A 13,264-nucleotide genomic window follows, 5' to 3' on the forward strand; every position below is an offset into this window, starting at 1 on the left:
CCAGAGTTCTGCAATAAAGTTTCCTTTCAAAATAGAGATAGAAATATTATAATGAAAACCAAAATTTCGAACTATGCATTTAATTGTAGTTAAACTAAATTCTGAAAAGTATATATTAAATTGCTATCAAAGAGCTTACAGCCAAATGGTTTGACATGGCAAAAATTTTAATTTTAAATTCCACGCTTAACTTGTTTCAAATGAAAACTTTGTTCGATGCATTTTTGCACAATTGTTGAGCAATTTGGAAATTGTTGCTCCACACACACAAGCCGAAGTCCCGAAAACAAGATTAGTTAATTAACAATAAAAAAGCAAAGCAATGGAGCACAATTCCCAGATCCCATCTCCCATTTGGTGGCCCATTCCAGCTGCCGGGCATTTGCATTTAAATCGAGGCAGAAGGCATGACAGCAACAATGGACATGGACCAGGCCACAAATGTTGCAACAACGCGGGCTTTGGCGGCAGACGGCGGGGGGGCGTCGTTTTTGCGGTGAAATCAGAGGGAAGTTTTCGTTTTTATATCATCTACTTGTGTTGTTGTTTCGAATATGTTTTTTCCATAAAAACACAAACAGTTTGTTGCTGTTGCAGCAGTCGTTGCCGTCTGTATGTATGTATCTTGTGTTGCCAGTCATGTTGCATTGGTAGTTGTTTGTTCAAGTCCTCGACTAAACAGTCCTGCCAACCAAACAGCCAACCAGCCATCCAGTTGGCCACAGACTTTTCCTTCACATTCCGACAGCGAGGACCATTTTGGCATCCGTCCATTATTAATGGACATCTAACCGAAATGACAGACATACGTCCATTGTCAGGCGAACTGGCGAAATACAATGTCGCAAAATAAAGAAAACATGGATTGACATTCATTCCACCATTTGGATGCTGACAACCAGAGTCGTTGATAAAAAAGCAGTATTAGATAGAAATGAAATCAAATGGGAAAAGTAATTAAGAAGCAAAAGAAATATGCGCGACATTTAATATATACATTTCTCCCTATTAATCTCGTGTCATCCTTTGCAGATACCGCTTCACTCAAATCGCCGTAGATGCGCAGATTAAAACTCCTGGCGGCAAGACCTATGATGTTATCTTTGTGGGCACAGGTGCGTAGATATATATAATAAACTTTAGAAATTTTTTATAATAATATAAATCATATGTTGCTACAGATCATGGAAAGATTATTAAGTCAGTGAATGCCGAATCTGCCGATTCAGCGGATAAAGTCACCTCTGTAGTCATCGAGGAGATCGATGTCCTGACCAAGAGTGAACCCATACGCAATCTGGAGATAGTCAGAACCATGCAGTACGGTAAGTAGAGTTTCTGGCCAAAAGGACTATGTGAGCAAGTGGTGGAATCAAACGATTTTTCTGATCCCCGCAGATCAACCCAAAGATGGCAGCTACGACGATGGTAAATTAATCATTGTGACGGACAGTCAGGTGGTAGCCATACAATTGCATCGTTGTCACAATGACAAAATCACCAGCTGCAGGTGAGTGTACTGCCGCACCTCCCCACACCCCCTCCTTTCAGTCCACAACCCTCCTCTATCAACCAACTCCAGACAATGGCATTTTTATTATCATGTAACAATTTGCGTGACTCTCGTGTCGCCTGTCAGACACTTGACAGCCTCAATATGCAGTATATTCGTGGGGCATACACTTGACTTTATTACATGCACAATATTGTCACAAACAGATTTAAATACAATAAACAAAAAATGCTGAGAAATGCAATCTGAATAATATGAAATGTATTCAGATCTTTCAAGTTAGGTCTCTGAATGGTACTCATTTTAGCCCTTCACTTTAACATATTAGATATCCCATTTTTCTGAGTGCACGTATTTATCCACAATTTTACGTCTGTTCGCAGCGAGTGCGTCGCATTGCAGGATCCGTACTGCGCCTGGGACAAAATCGCTGGCAAGTGCCGTTCCCACGGCGCTCCCCGATGGCTAGAGGAGAACTATTTCTACCAGAATGTGGCCACTGGCCAGCATGCGGCCTGCCCCTCAGGTGAGTGCCAAGTTAAACCGAGTCCAGACTGGCCAAGAGTGCCGAGATTAACGTTATTCTGGTTGTGCAGGCAAAATCAATTCAAAGGATGCCAACGCTGGGGAGCAGAAGGGCTTCCGCAACGACATGGACTTATTGGATTCGCGACGCCAGAGCAAGGATCAGGAAATAATCGACAATATTGATAAGAACTTTGAAGGTGATTTACCTAAACGCATTTCCAGCATATTTTTCCATCATATTTATTTTGCATTTGTTCGTTTTGTATTATGCACGTACCCGCTTGTCACTTTGCCCCACCTCCTTTGCGAACTTCGACCTTTTGCTTGTTGTTCTCTACTCCGTGTTGTCTACCTTGCAAATCATATTTTCATTTTGCCGGGATTCCCCGGACTGCGGACTCCGAATGCCGGCTTGTTGGCACTTTATGTCATTCAAGTGTCTTGCACCTGCATTTTATCTAAATCGAATTTATTTTTTATGAGCTGCAATTTATTTGTAAGCCCGGAATACAGGTGCAATACACCACCACCGTCGGCAGTAATTGATAAGAAGTCATCAAGACAAGGATCATTTTTTATTAACTAAATTTGCTGAAGAATACTAATGTTTCTATTAAATAATAATTAATCTAATATGATTTAACTCTGAGTGATATTCTTAAAAAAAAAACTTACTAATCTTAAATGCTTTTGAATGTACGTATACTTAATATTTTGCCTGACTTTGCTTCATTGTATATACATATATATTCGTAATAAGCTATTTACCAAGACTTTAATTCAATACATTTATATTTTTTTAATTAAATGTAAAATCCTTTTCAAGTCGAATTCTCGTTGTTGTACAAGATTACTAACTGTTCCTATTCATATTTTTCTTGTTTCTTTCATTATGATTTCTGAACAATTACCGTGCAATTACCTTATACCGTGCGTTCTAAATTCGATGTTTGGATGTTTATTGATGTCGTTGCCATAATGGACCAACCTCCATAAAACCCGATACGCACACTGAAACAACAAACCAAATCAATAATATTGTTACATATTTGTTGTGATTTGGAATGTTTGTTAAATGTTTTGCCTAATGCACATTGTATCGATGCGAAACGAACTGAATCCGACCCTTGAATATGTACTAACCGAAGGTCCCCAAATATCTGCAGATATAATCAACGCCCAGTACACTGTGGAGACCCTCGTGATGGCCGTTCTGGCCGGTTCGATCTTTTCGCTGCTGGTCGGCTTCTTTACAGGCTACTTCTGCGGTCGCCGTTGTCACAAGGACGAGGATGATAATCTGCCGTATCCGGATACGGAGTACGAGTACTTCGAGCAGCGGCAGAATGTCAATAGGTGCGTATAGGTTGACTCTAAATAAGTAGAATGGATTACTCGACGTGATTTTGCATCGGTTCTTCACTGCCGGTAACAATTCGACGCCAATAAGTAGGCAATGGTTTTGTTAACCAGTAGCCCTACCCTTTATGGTCATGCGCTTCAATTATAACAGTCTTCAGATCTTTTCACCGGCGTATTTATACTATTTAATAACCCTGTTTTCATCCACACAGCTTCCCCTCGTCCTGTCGCATCCAGCAGGAGCCCAAGCTGCTGCCCCAAGTGGAGGAGGTGACGTATGCGGAGCCAGTGCTCCTGCCACAGCCTCCGCCGCCCAATAAGATGCACTCGCCGAAGAACACGCTGCGCAAGCCCCCGATGCACCAGATGCACCAGGGTCCCAACTCGGAGACCCTCTTCCAGTTCCAGCCCGACGGCTACAACACCCAACAGTCGTATCGTGGTCGCGACAACTTCGGAACACTGCGTTCCCACCAGGTGATGGTCAGTATTATGAATTATATGATGCTCCATTTCCGATTTATAACAATTTTCAACATCCACAGGGCGACAATTACAGGCGCGGCGATGGCTTTTCCACCACCCGCAGCGTCAAGAAGGTGAGTTGATCCAGCATTTATAACGATCTGGGAGAGCAGACCGATTTGTTTTTATTTTCCGACTATCGTATCGTACTACAACTAATCTCTAACCGTATCCATTGCGCTCTTTTCGATGTTGTTCGACATTTATTGACATTAGTTAAACTAACTTGCTCGCCCATCGAGAGTCCTTGTGCTGCGCTTGTATTTGATTGAACTCTCCTCACACAATCGTCGATTGGTGTATTTCTTAGCCTCACCTTAACTATCTGTGTGTTTTTGTGTTCAAGTGTGTGCGAGTGCCCAACCATCACTCCCTCTATGTGTGTGTTAACAAGTATATAGCACCAAGTCGCATCACTGTCATATACTATCATTACCGAATCCATATTGTTAACATTGTAGTTTAATGTTGTTGTGATCTTATTCTTTTATTCGTAACCTCTGCATGTTTATCTATTATTTAAACACTTATCACTATTCAAACTAATATAAGAACAACGGATATAATTCTTTTCTTGGGGTGTGTGGCATTTTATCACGGTCTAAACTGAACAATAATCTATGTTTCATCAAATTCTTCATAATTTAACCCGTATTTCCATCACTCACGATCAACAGCATGTTCATTTACCATCTTCGTTCCATAAACATAGCTTATATTTTCGGGTTCTGTCCTAAGGCTGGAAATACACCAATCGTTCAGATAAGTGGGATTGGATCTCTGCAGGGCTTTCTTAGTACCCTCTATCTCTATCTAAGCATTTGTACAGCTACATTCTGACTACTCACTCTACTTCAGCTCAAAGAGACACTCTTTCTATCGATACTAACTTTTGCATTCTAAGAACAACATAAAAAGACAAAAATACCGAAAAATCTATCTCTATCTTTTCTCTATTCTTCTTCCCCTTTTTACATTAGGTTTACCTTTGAGACGGGAGTGGGGCGGCTGAAACCAGTCAGGGACTAATTACCCAAAATATGGTAAATACTTATTTATAACTAAAGCCATTTCAGTTTATTTATTTCAGTTCTTTATGATTTATATTGATTTCTTTCGGTCCTTTATTGTTTTACGTTTCTTTGGTGGGCTTTCGTTTGCTGTAATTATTAATCTGGAAAATATTTTGCTCAAAAGCTGCAATACGGAAGCTCTCTTCGCAACGAGCTAAACCGAAATTCCATAGGCAAAAAGTAATTTTCAAAATCTCCCCGATTTCGCTCACTCTATGCATAAATATATTTCGAATTTTGAGCACTACTGCAAAATTTTGTTTTCATTTATGATAGATACTTAGGCACTGTTGCAGAAGCTTTGTTGTTTGCTATCTCCTTCTCTCTTCACTCAAACATCATTTTTGTTCCACATTACACATTTTCGAATGGCTAAAAAGGTTATCGATCAATCAATCGCTCAATCGTTCAATCAGGCCAGTCCAGCCCAGTCAGCCATCCCGCGCCCAACTCGCTTCGCAAATCGCCAACGCCAGCGCTTCCTTCAACCTTTGTTTGACCGCTGCGTGATTGAGAGTATGTGCGTGTGTGTGTGTGTGTGTATGTTGTCTAGTTGGATATGGCGCCATCCGATATACCCACCTACCAGAACCGAATTCCCACCAAGCCTGAATCCCCTTGAACCGCTTGAACTCTTCTGCATGGGCGCCAAACTCCCGATTAAAAAAAACCCAATTGATTACACAAAAATACCTCAAAAATATTTGAAACAATAGGAAGTGCGTGTGTGCATCTTAGAGAACATTTGATATTTAAGAAACAAATATAACGTAAAACCCGATATTAACTACTATCCAACCATTATACATGTACTTTTTTACTTTCGTTTCTATATATGGTATATGCTAAACATATTATTTCATTTATTGCTTGCCCACTAAAATCTTCAGACCCGATATTAATTGGAAGAAATTGCATTAACCCACCAGAAATCCAAAATAAAACGGTACACTAATAGTTAAATTGTAATCAGATCTTTATTTCGGTTCATAGAGCCACACTTTTGGAATACAAATTGAAATTGGATTTGCCTTGCAACATTTGAGAGCAAAAAATTGATTGCGAACGTTTTTTCTTAGATTCAAGCAAATTAGCAAATTATAGTTTCTTGTGTTTGATTTCATTCAACAATGACATAAAAACATATTATTTTGACTATAAAAGATGAGAAATTGATAACACTCCAACCCCATAGGCTGTAAACAACACAAACACACGTAACAGAAGTCTTGGTCGCGCAAGAAGACAGCCGCCCCGTCATGGCATTGGTAAGTCCAAAATCCTGAGTTGCATTAAGTTAGAGTAACTACTTGACTGGCCCACAGAACCCAAAGACACCGACACCCACACAAACACCCATTTTGAAAGTACTATTTTATATATCTGTCGTCAGGTCTTTCTTTTCCATCTATATGGAGATTTGATCTCGATCTCTGAAGTTCAAGACCCGAATGGGTTGGACAGTTCTCTGAAATCGAATTCTTATGTTTGAACTATTTTCTGAGAGTAAAACCACACGTTATTTCATAATTTATGTGCTGTATTTGTTCTCTTTCAAACCTTGATATATATATTATTTAATACGTGTACCAGTAGTTTAACAATGTGTGTGTGTGTGTGCGAGTGTTTATGTGCATGTTGCAGCAGATTCAATGTTGTATCCAAATATTCATTACATAGCCATCGTATGTGTCTCTTATCCCAAGCATCGATGCAACATGCACCCAAGCACCCATGCCAAGTCGATATTTCGCAACTAATCCGTGTGCCATCCGGCTTTTGCAGTAACTCAACACCGCTCGAATAGCCCCCAGCAGCAGCAGCAGCAGTCGCAGCAGCCGCACTCCAGTTCTGGCTCCTCGCCCGTAATGTCCAACAGCAGCAGCAGTCCGGCTCCGCCCTCCAGCAGTCCCAGTCCGCAGGAGAGCCCCAAGAACTGCAGCTACATCTACCGTGATTGATTGATATGCAACACCAAATCGATGCCACTCATCCAGGCCCAGTCTACGCACGCCCAGCCACACCCACAGTCGCACCCGCACCCGCTTCCGCCACCCGGTCCGACCACGCCCCCAGCACAGCCACGCGCCAGAAGTCCAATGATCGGCAGGACATATGCCAAGTCCATGCCCGTGACACCAGTTCAACCGCAATCGCCGCTGGCTGAGACGCCCTCCTATGAGCTCTACGAACGCCACTCGGATGCGGCCACCTTCCACTTTGGGGATGAGGACGATGACGATGATGATGAGCACGACCACGAAGACACCTCATCCCTGGCCATGATCACACCGCCGCCGCCCTACGACACTCCGCATCTGATTGCATCGCCGCCGCTACCGCCGCCTCGTAGATTTCGCTTTGGCAACAGGGAGCTGTTCAGCATGAGTCCAGCCGGAGGTGGAGCCACACCCACCGCCTCGGCAGGCCAACGCGGCAGCAGCGCCATCACGCCCACAAAGTTAAGTGCGGCGGCAGCAGCCATGTTTGCCGCACCCCAAATGGCCACCCAACTCAACCGGAAGTGGGCTCATTTGCAAAGGAAGCGGCGCAGGCGCAACAGCAGCTCCGGCGATTCCAAGGAGCTCGACAAACTGGTCCTGCAATCGGTCGACTGGGATGAGAACGAGATGTACTAGAACGCAGACCAACAATGAGATAGCAGAAACACTTTGATTCGGAATTTTAACACCTTTGCATATTTTGAATATGACTTCAATTTTAAAATGCGTAATTATGTTCTTATTTTTTAAAGAACGCTTTAGAGAAGTTTTCTGCTACCTCAAATAGTACACACAACTCATTTCTAACGTGGCGCTGAGATATAGGAATAATCACTCCCCCTTCCCTAAAACTTAAAGTAGCAATCGAAAAGATCATTCATTAGCGATAGAAACTGGATGGGGATTTACTTACACACAAAAAGCCAGAGAAGTTATACACGAAGTTTATAGTTATATAGCCTTTATACATACTCCCCGATCTGCTAAGTATACACAAGCAAGCATAACATAACATACGTATATATGACTCTATATATACCAATAGATTTCATAGACGATTCACATGGATCGGCTACGCTAAATTAGAGCTGATATTGTTAATTACGATTAGAGAAGAAAAAAACAACAGTTGTAAATATTAATCCTAGAGATGGGAAAGACGTAACGTAATCTAAGCAAACCTTATTCGAATAGAGTATACACGATATACAAGATTTTTTGCATTTAAACCAGAGAAGTTTAAAATAGATAAAATTAGAAAGTCATAACAAATGGTTAAGAACAATGAGAAAACAAAACAAAACGAAACGCTTATTACTGATTTATACAAATGAAATGAATTACCGAAATAGTAGGAGGGCAAACAAATTAGTCATAAGCCGTCAGATATCTGGGAAATATAAGGGGATTGCATTCGGGATTCATTCCGAACTGGAACTGGAACTGCCAAACGCGATGCAGCGCTCCCAACGAAATCGAATCCATCGAGTGCATTTTCCATTGTCAATTTCATTTGCAGAGCCTCAAGCTATAGTACTTCTTTAGACTTCAGACTCCAGCGCTTCAGTCTGCTATAGGAACATGTAAATTATGTACAGGACTATACGCATTATTCAACCGATCTGTACAGTGCGATCTGCAGTATGTGCGATATGTGCCATAATTGGGTATGTGCCCACTTTGAGTTTAGTTGTTATTGTTTGCATTGATTCAGAATAGTTCTTTACACGAGAACACAACTCGCTATCTTTGTATATATTCGAATATATATATAGATATATACATACATACTTATATGCATGAAGAGGGATACACAAATTTCATGTGAAGTGATCGATCAAAATTTAGTGAAAGCATTAAAACTGAACTTTAGCCTAGCCACATAGGGTTTGTATTATAGACTGGACGAACGGAGGGCAGAACAAAACTTTTGAAAATATTTTCACTAGGGGCATTGCTAATGTTGTTCTCATATTAAAGTATATTAGAAATAGGATAAGCTAATTGATACTCAATATTTTGTATGAGAAACATTAAAATCATCCGATCAAACTTGGAAACTTGCGTTGCAAAACGAGTAAAAAAGCGTAGAAATATCTAAATCAAAGCAAATGTATAAACAACAAAATCCATAAAAAGCAGTAGATTTATAAAGTAAACCCACACAGAAACGTAAGCGTATATATTGATTAATATATACTTTTTGCAGCTGCAATTTAATGCTTTTTATATGCAATTTTACTTTTTGACAAAATGTATACAACCGAAAAACGATCATCAACAGCGGAAAACAAAAACGCATAGAAACCAAGTAAAATTGTTACGATTACATTTAGACAGCCAAAGATACGAGTGATTTTAAAATTTGTTTTTAAAGTTATTTGTGTATATTTTTAATTCGTTTTATTTGTACAAAAATATTATTTAAAGCAATTTAAACCTCTAAACAAACTATGTAACACTAAGGTTACTGTTTCTGATTATTTAGTTATTCAATTATACACCTTATTATTGTGTTCTTTTTCTTTAAAGAAATAGTGTCGAGTACTTTGAAAGCAATAAAAACACTTGAAAAAATATATGAAAAATATAAATGAGATTCAGACACATAGAGTAGCAGCTGATGGTAAAACTTAGGAATACACTAGAGTTTTGAACTAATTCTAGATCTACATCAACTACTTATACAATTGCATACAAGTATTAATTGAATCAGATCATTAACTTTTATACACTTTACCATTTACATATATACAAGCAAACTGATTGCCGATTACCGATTATTCAATATACAAGGCAAATTTAACATGTAATTGTAATTTGAAGCCAGGCTGCAATTGAAAGGTTTTACAGTAAATCATGCCTACACACATAAACCAGCAACAACAGTAACAAGATCAGAGAATCCGTAAATATATACTTATACATAATATAGATGACCCATATACATACACTTATTAGATACTTTAGAAGAGAGATTCTCTAGAAATGCTTTTAAATTAAAAAATCCACGAAAAACCAAAAAAAAAAAAAAGAAGTAATAAACAAGAAAAATAACTGATTTAAGCAAAGTATTTTATTAAAAACACTCAGTAAGGAAATGGCAAATTCAAGCGCAAAAACACAAAAAAAATACATATATATATATAAATTTCTTAAAACTTTCAGCGAAAGGCAAACATTTGTGAAGTAAGCCAACTCAGACACTTTTTTAGAACATCAGAAATTGGGGTTGACGATGATGGTGATCACTAGACGTCGTTGAAGATACTTTAAAGATAATTATAAGCTAAACGAAAACGATTTTTAACTTTCTCCGAATAAGACAAAAACAATTATTACCTTCTGATGGTAGAAGCGCATTCATATTTGCTAATTAGCAACTTATTAAACTATAAACAACAAGCAACATTTAAAAGCTAGAGCAGAAAGCAGGAACCGACACAAAAAAAAGTAAAATAAAATAAAAATGAAAACATGAATCCACGAATCCATGACACCACACACCCAAGTTTTCATTTTCCATTAAAAACGATATATATTCAAGTGCTTCTTACATAAAATAAATATAAATATATATGAAACAAAAAAATATATTAATGATTACATGATAGATATTATTACGAGCAGGCATTACATTATAAATACCTACTAACTAGTTTAAGGCATTTACCACAAACTTGATTATTATGAACTGTATTATTATGTTTTGTGAAATCGAGCGAACTATTACAGATCAAGAAAATCAGATTACTGAGCGGATTTAGAGTAAGCGTAAAAACTCTGTACTATATCCGGTTCCGTTTGGTTTTTTAATCTCTAAGTAGCCAGCTCTCTATGCAAATAGAATAAAGACGAACACACACTGACACGTAATCGATGCATTTTACTTACTTGATGGCCATCAATGCAGCAAAGTAAAGCGAGTTCATGAATTCAATTTATATAATTATGTTAAGATTTTATAACGCAACAAGCCTAACGTATGCATTACCCATATGAATACTATTATGCGAATCTTTGTAAATACTTTACCAACCAAATAAATAATCCTTCATTCAACCAAAACAAGATCAGATCCCTAACTCAATCAAAGTAAGCCCACGCATTTGATTTCCTTTCCACACCCACACCCAAAACCAAAACCATACACAATCCTAAAGAAATGCTTATCGGTTAGGTATTATCAAAGCATACGAGCCACGAGTATGTTATCCATTCTTTAGCGATTACAAATACGTAAGGATAAATTTAAATTGTTGAATATGTAGCGCAAGAACGTAATGAGTAACAAACTAATGAAAGCCCCAAAGCGAATAACAAATATTTAACCAAATAAGTTACGAAAGTTAGACACAAAACGGTACTTCCAAGCAACTATAGAGCTAACAGCAAGCCATTTAAATGAATGAACTCAGATGCGAACTAAACTGTATGAATTGAATTCCCGACCCGATCCCAATTTAAATCCGCTAATAGATAGGGTGCACCCAAATAAGCCCCAGATCTTCTTAAGCAGATACGAAGATCGATAACGGTTCATGCGAAATGGTTGCCCTATCTTCTAATTCCTCCATAGAAATCTCCTCTACACAACATCCCATTAGGAATTCGTCAAGTTTTGGATTCAGAAACTAATACACAACACTTAATTATTCATGAATGCGGCATGTGCAGTATCATAAATCAGAACGGCACCGCAAATCGAGAATCTACAGCATGAAGAAGCTATATAGAACAACAACAACAACAACATGAACAACAAAAAATTGTTAGTAAAAAGACTGAGCTACAAAATATACAAGAAAAAAAAAACACAAAAGAAACAAAAGCTAGCAACAAATCAGTGAATACCTTTGATTCAGTGACAAATTAATTAACGTGCATTTTTGGGTAAACGATCTTTGACAAACAAAAAACGAGCAATTCGTTACAATTTTCAGTTTCATCAGTCGTAAATTTGTTAAGAAGTTCCTAACACAAAACGCAGGCAAATCCATTACCAATCAATCTCAAGCCAGGTTCAAATTGTGCACCTACCTAGAAGGAACTTCTGCATTTATAATACTTCTCAGTGCACGATGGTTAGTTGAAATCGTAGGGAAGCTGCTAAACAAAATACGTAATTTGACACATTACTTTTAAGTTCGAATTTGGATTTGAATTAAGAGGCTTCTTGTTTTATTTGGGCCACTGCCACAGCATAATCGAGATTAAAATACCTAGAAAGAATATATATAAACACGTATATACATATATAGACTCAAGTATATATGCATACACTTGCTTTTAGCTTTCCTAGAACTCTGATTTCCATACTTGAACGTACAGTAAGCTGCGAGACATAAGAGATAGTCGGTCTCAGACACGAAATAATCAAACTGAAGCTGATAAAAACGACACGAGCTCAAAGATTTGGTCCGAGACACAATTAATTCCACACAAACCAAACGGATCGGAATACATTCTGAAAAGCAAGCCACACAAAAGTTGAACATGCATTGCGAATAAGAGAAATCGATTAATGAAAACCGCATATTATTAATGATTATTATATTGTATTATTATAACTGAAATATTTAGATGAAATGACGATTCTTAATTATAACACATTATTATAGATACATACTGAACAAGCCGAAGCAAAAGAAGAAATTGAAAATGAAACTTAAAAAAAAAAAAAACAAAACGGAGGGAACGGAATCTAAAATGATTAATAAAAATGAAAATATAGAGAATATTATATTACGAACTCCCCAATGCGTTTTAATCATACTGAATTACATTTATTATGCTCGATGGGCAACTATTAGCCTTAACAATTTTGGGTCTTAATTAATAAAAGTTCACATTCAAAAGTTGGTCTGCTTTCGGAAATTCCTTCATACTTATTTCCGATTGATTTAATTGAAAGTAAGTTGAGTTGTGTATCTATCGAATATTATAGATATATATTTATGAATTTTGGCAAACAAATACAAACACATTGCAAAGGCGAGTTTATCTCGGATACAACTGGAAACAAAGTGATTTTCCTGATTTGGTGGCAAAGACCGGATGACTGGACCGCCGAAGATTGTGTTGAGATCGGGAATGAAGGGTGAACCTTATTTGTGAAAGGCGAGATGTATGATTACAGAATTTAAAAGTAAAAAAGGCATTAATATAATGAAAAGGTAAAAGTTAACAGAACTATTGTGGTAAAAAAAAGGATTTCAAATATACTTTGAATAACGCGTTAAATGAAGAAACCTTAATGT

The 13,264-nt window shown here is 38.0% G+C and overlaps 1 protein-coding gene across 7 annotated transcripts in view; it reads left to right on the forward strand.

Annotated features, from left to right (window-relative positions):
* The window catches only part of Sema1a (Semaphorin 1a), a 129,895-nt gene extending 117,103 nt beyond the window's left edge, over positions 1 to 12,792 (forward strand). The window contains exons 13-23 of one of the 7 annotated variants that reach the window (NM_001201803.2): positions 1,033 to 1,115; positions 1,182 to 1,325; positions 1,399 to 1,510; positions 1,897 to 2,039; positions 2,110 to 2,238; positions 3,190 to 3,397; positions 3,616 to 3,886; positions 3,949 to 4,002; positions 4,909 to 4,971; positions 6,197 to 6,269; positions 6,787 to 10,765. In NM_001201803.2, the coding sequence (NP_001188732.1) occupies positions 1,033 to 1,115; positions 1,182 to 1,325; positions 1,399 to 1,510; positions 1,897 to 2,039; positions 2,110 to 2,238; positions 3,190 to 3,397; positions 3,616 to 3,886; positions 3,949 to 4,002; positions 4,909 to 4,920 (1,156 nt within the window). In that variant the 3' untranslated portion in view covers positions 4,921 to 4,971; positions 6,197 to 6,269; positions 6,787 to 10,765. Of the gene's footprint in view, positions 1 to 1,032; positions 1,116 to 1,181; positions 1,326 to 1,398; positions 1,511 to 1,896; positions 2,040 to 2,109; positions 2,239 to 3,189; positions 3,398 to 3,615; positions 3,887 to 3,948; positions 4,003 to 4,908; positions 4,972 to 6,196; positions 6,270 to 6,786 lie in introns of all 7 variants that reach the window. The other 6 variants (NM_135399.5, NM_001201802.2, NM_001273337.1 and 3 more) reach the window with 6 other exon arrangements.
* The last annotated feature ends 472 nt before the right edge of the window (positions 12,793 to 13,264 follow it).

This window comes from Drosophila melanogaster, chromosome 2L (assembly GCF_000001215.4).
Source record: "Drosophila melanogaster chromosome 2L".
NCBI classification, from domain to species: domain Eukaryota; kingdom Metazoa; phylum Arthropoda; class Insecta; order Diptera; family Drosophilidae; genus Drosophila; species Drosophila melanogaster.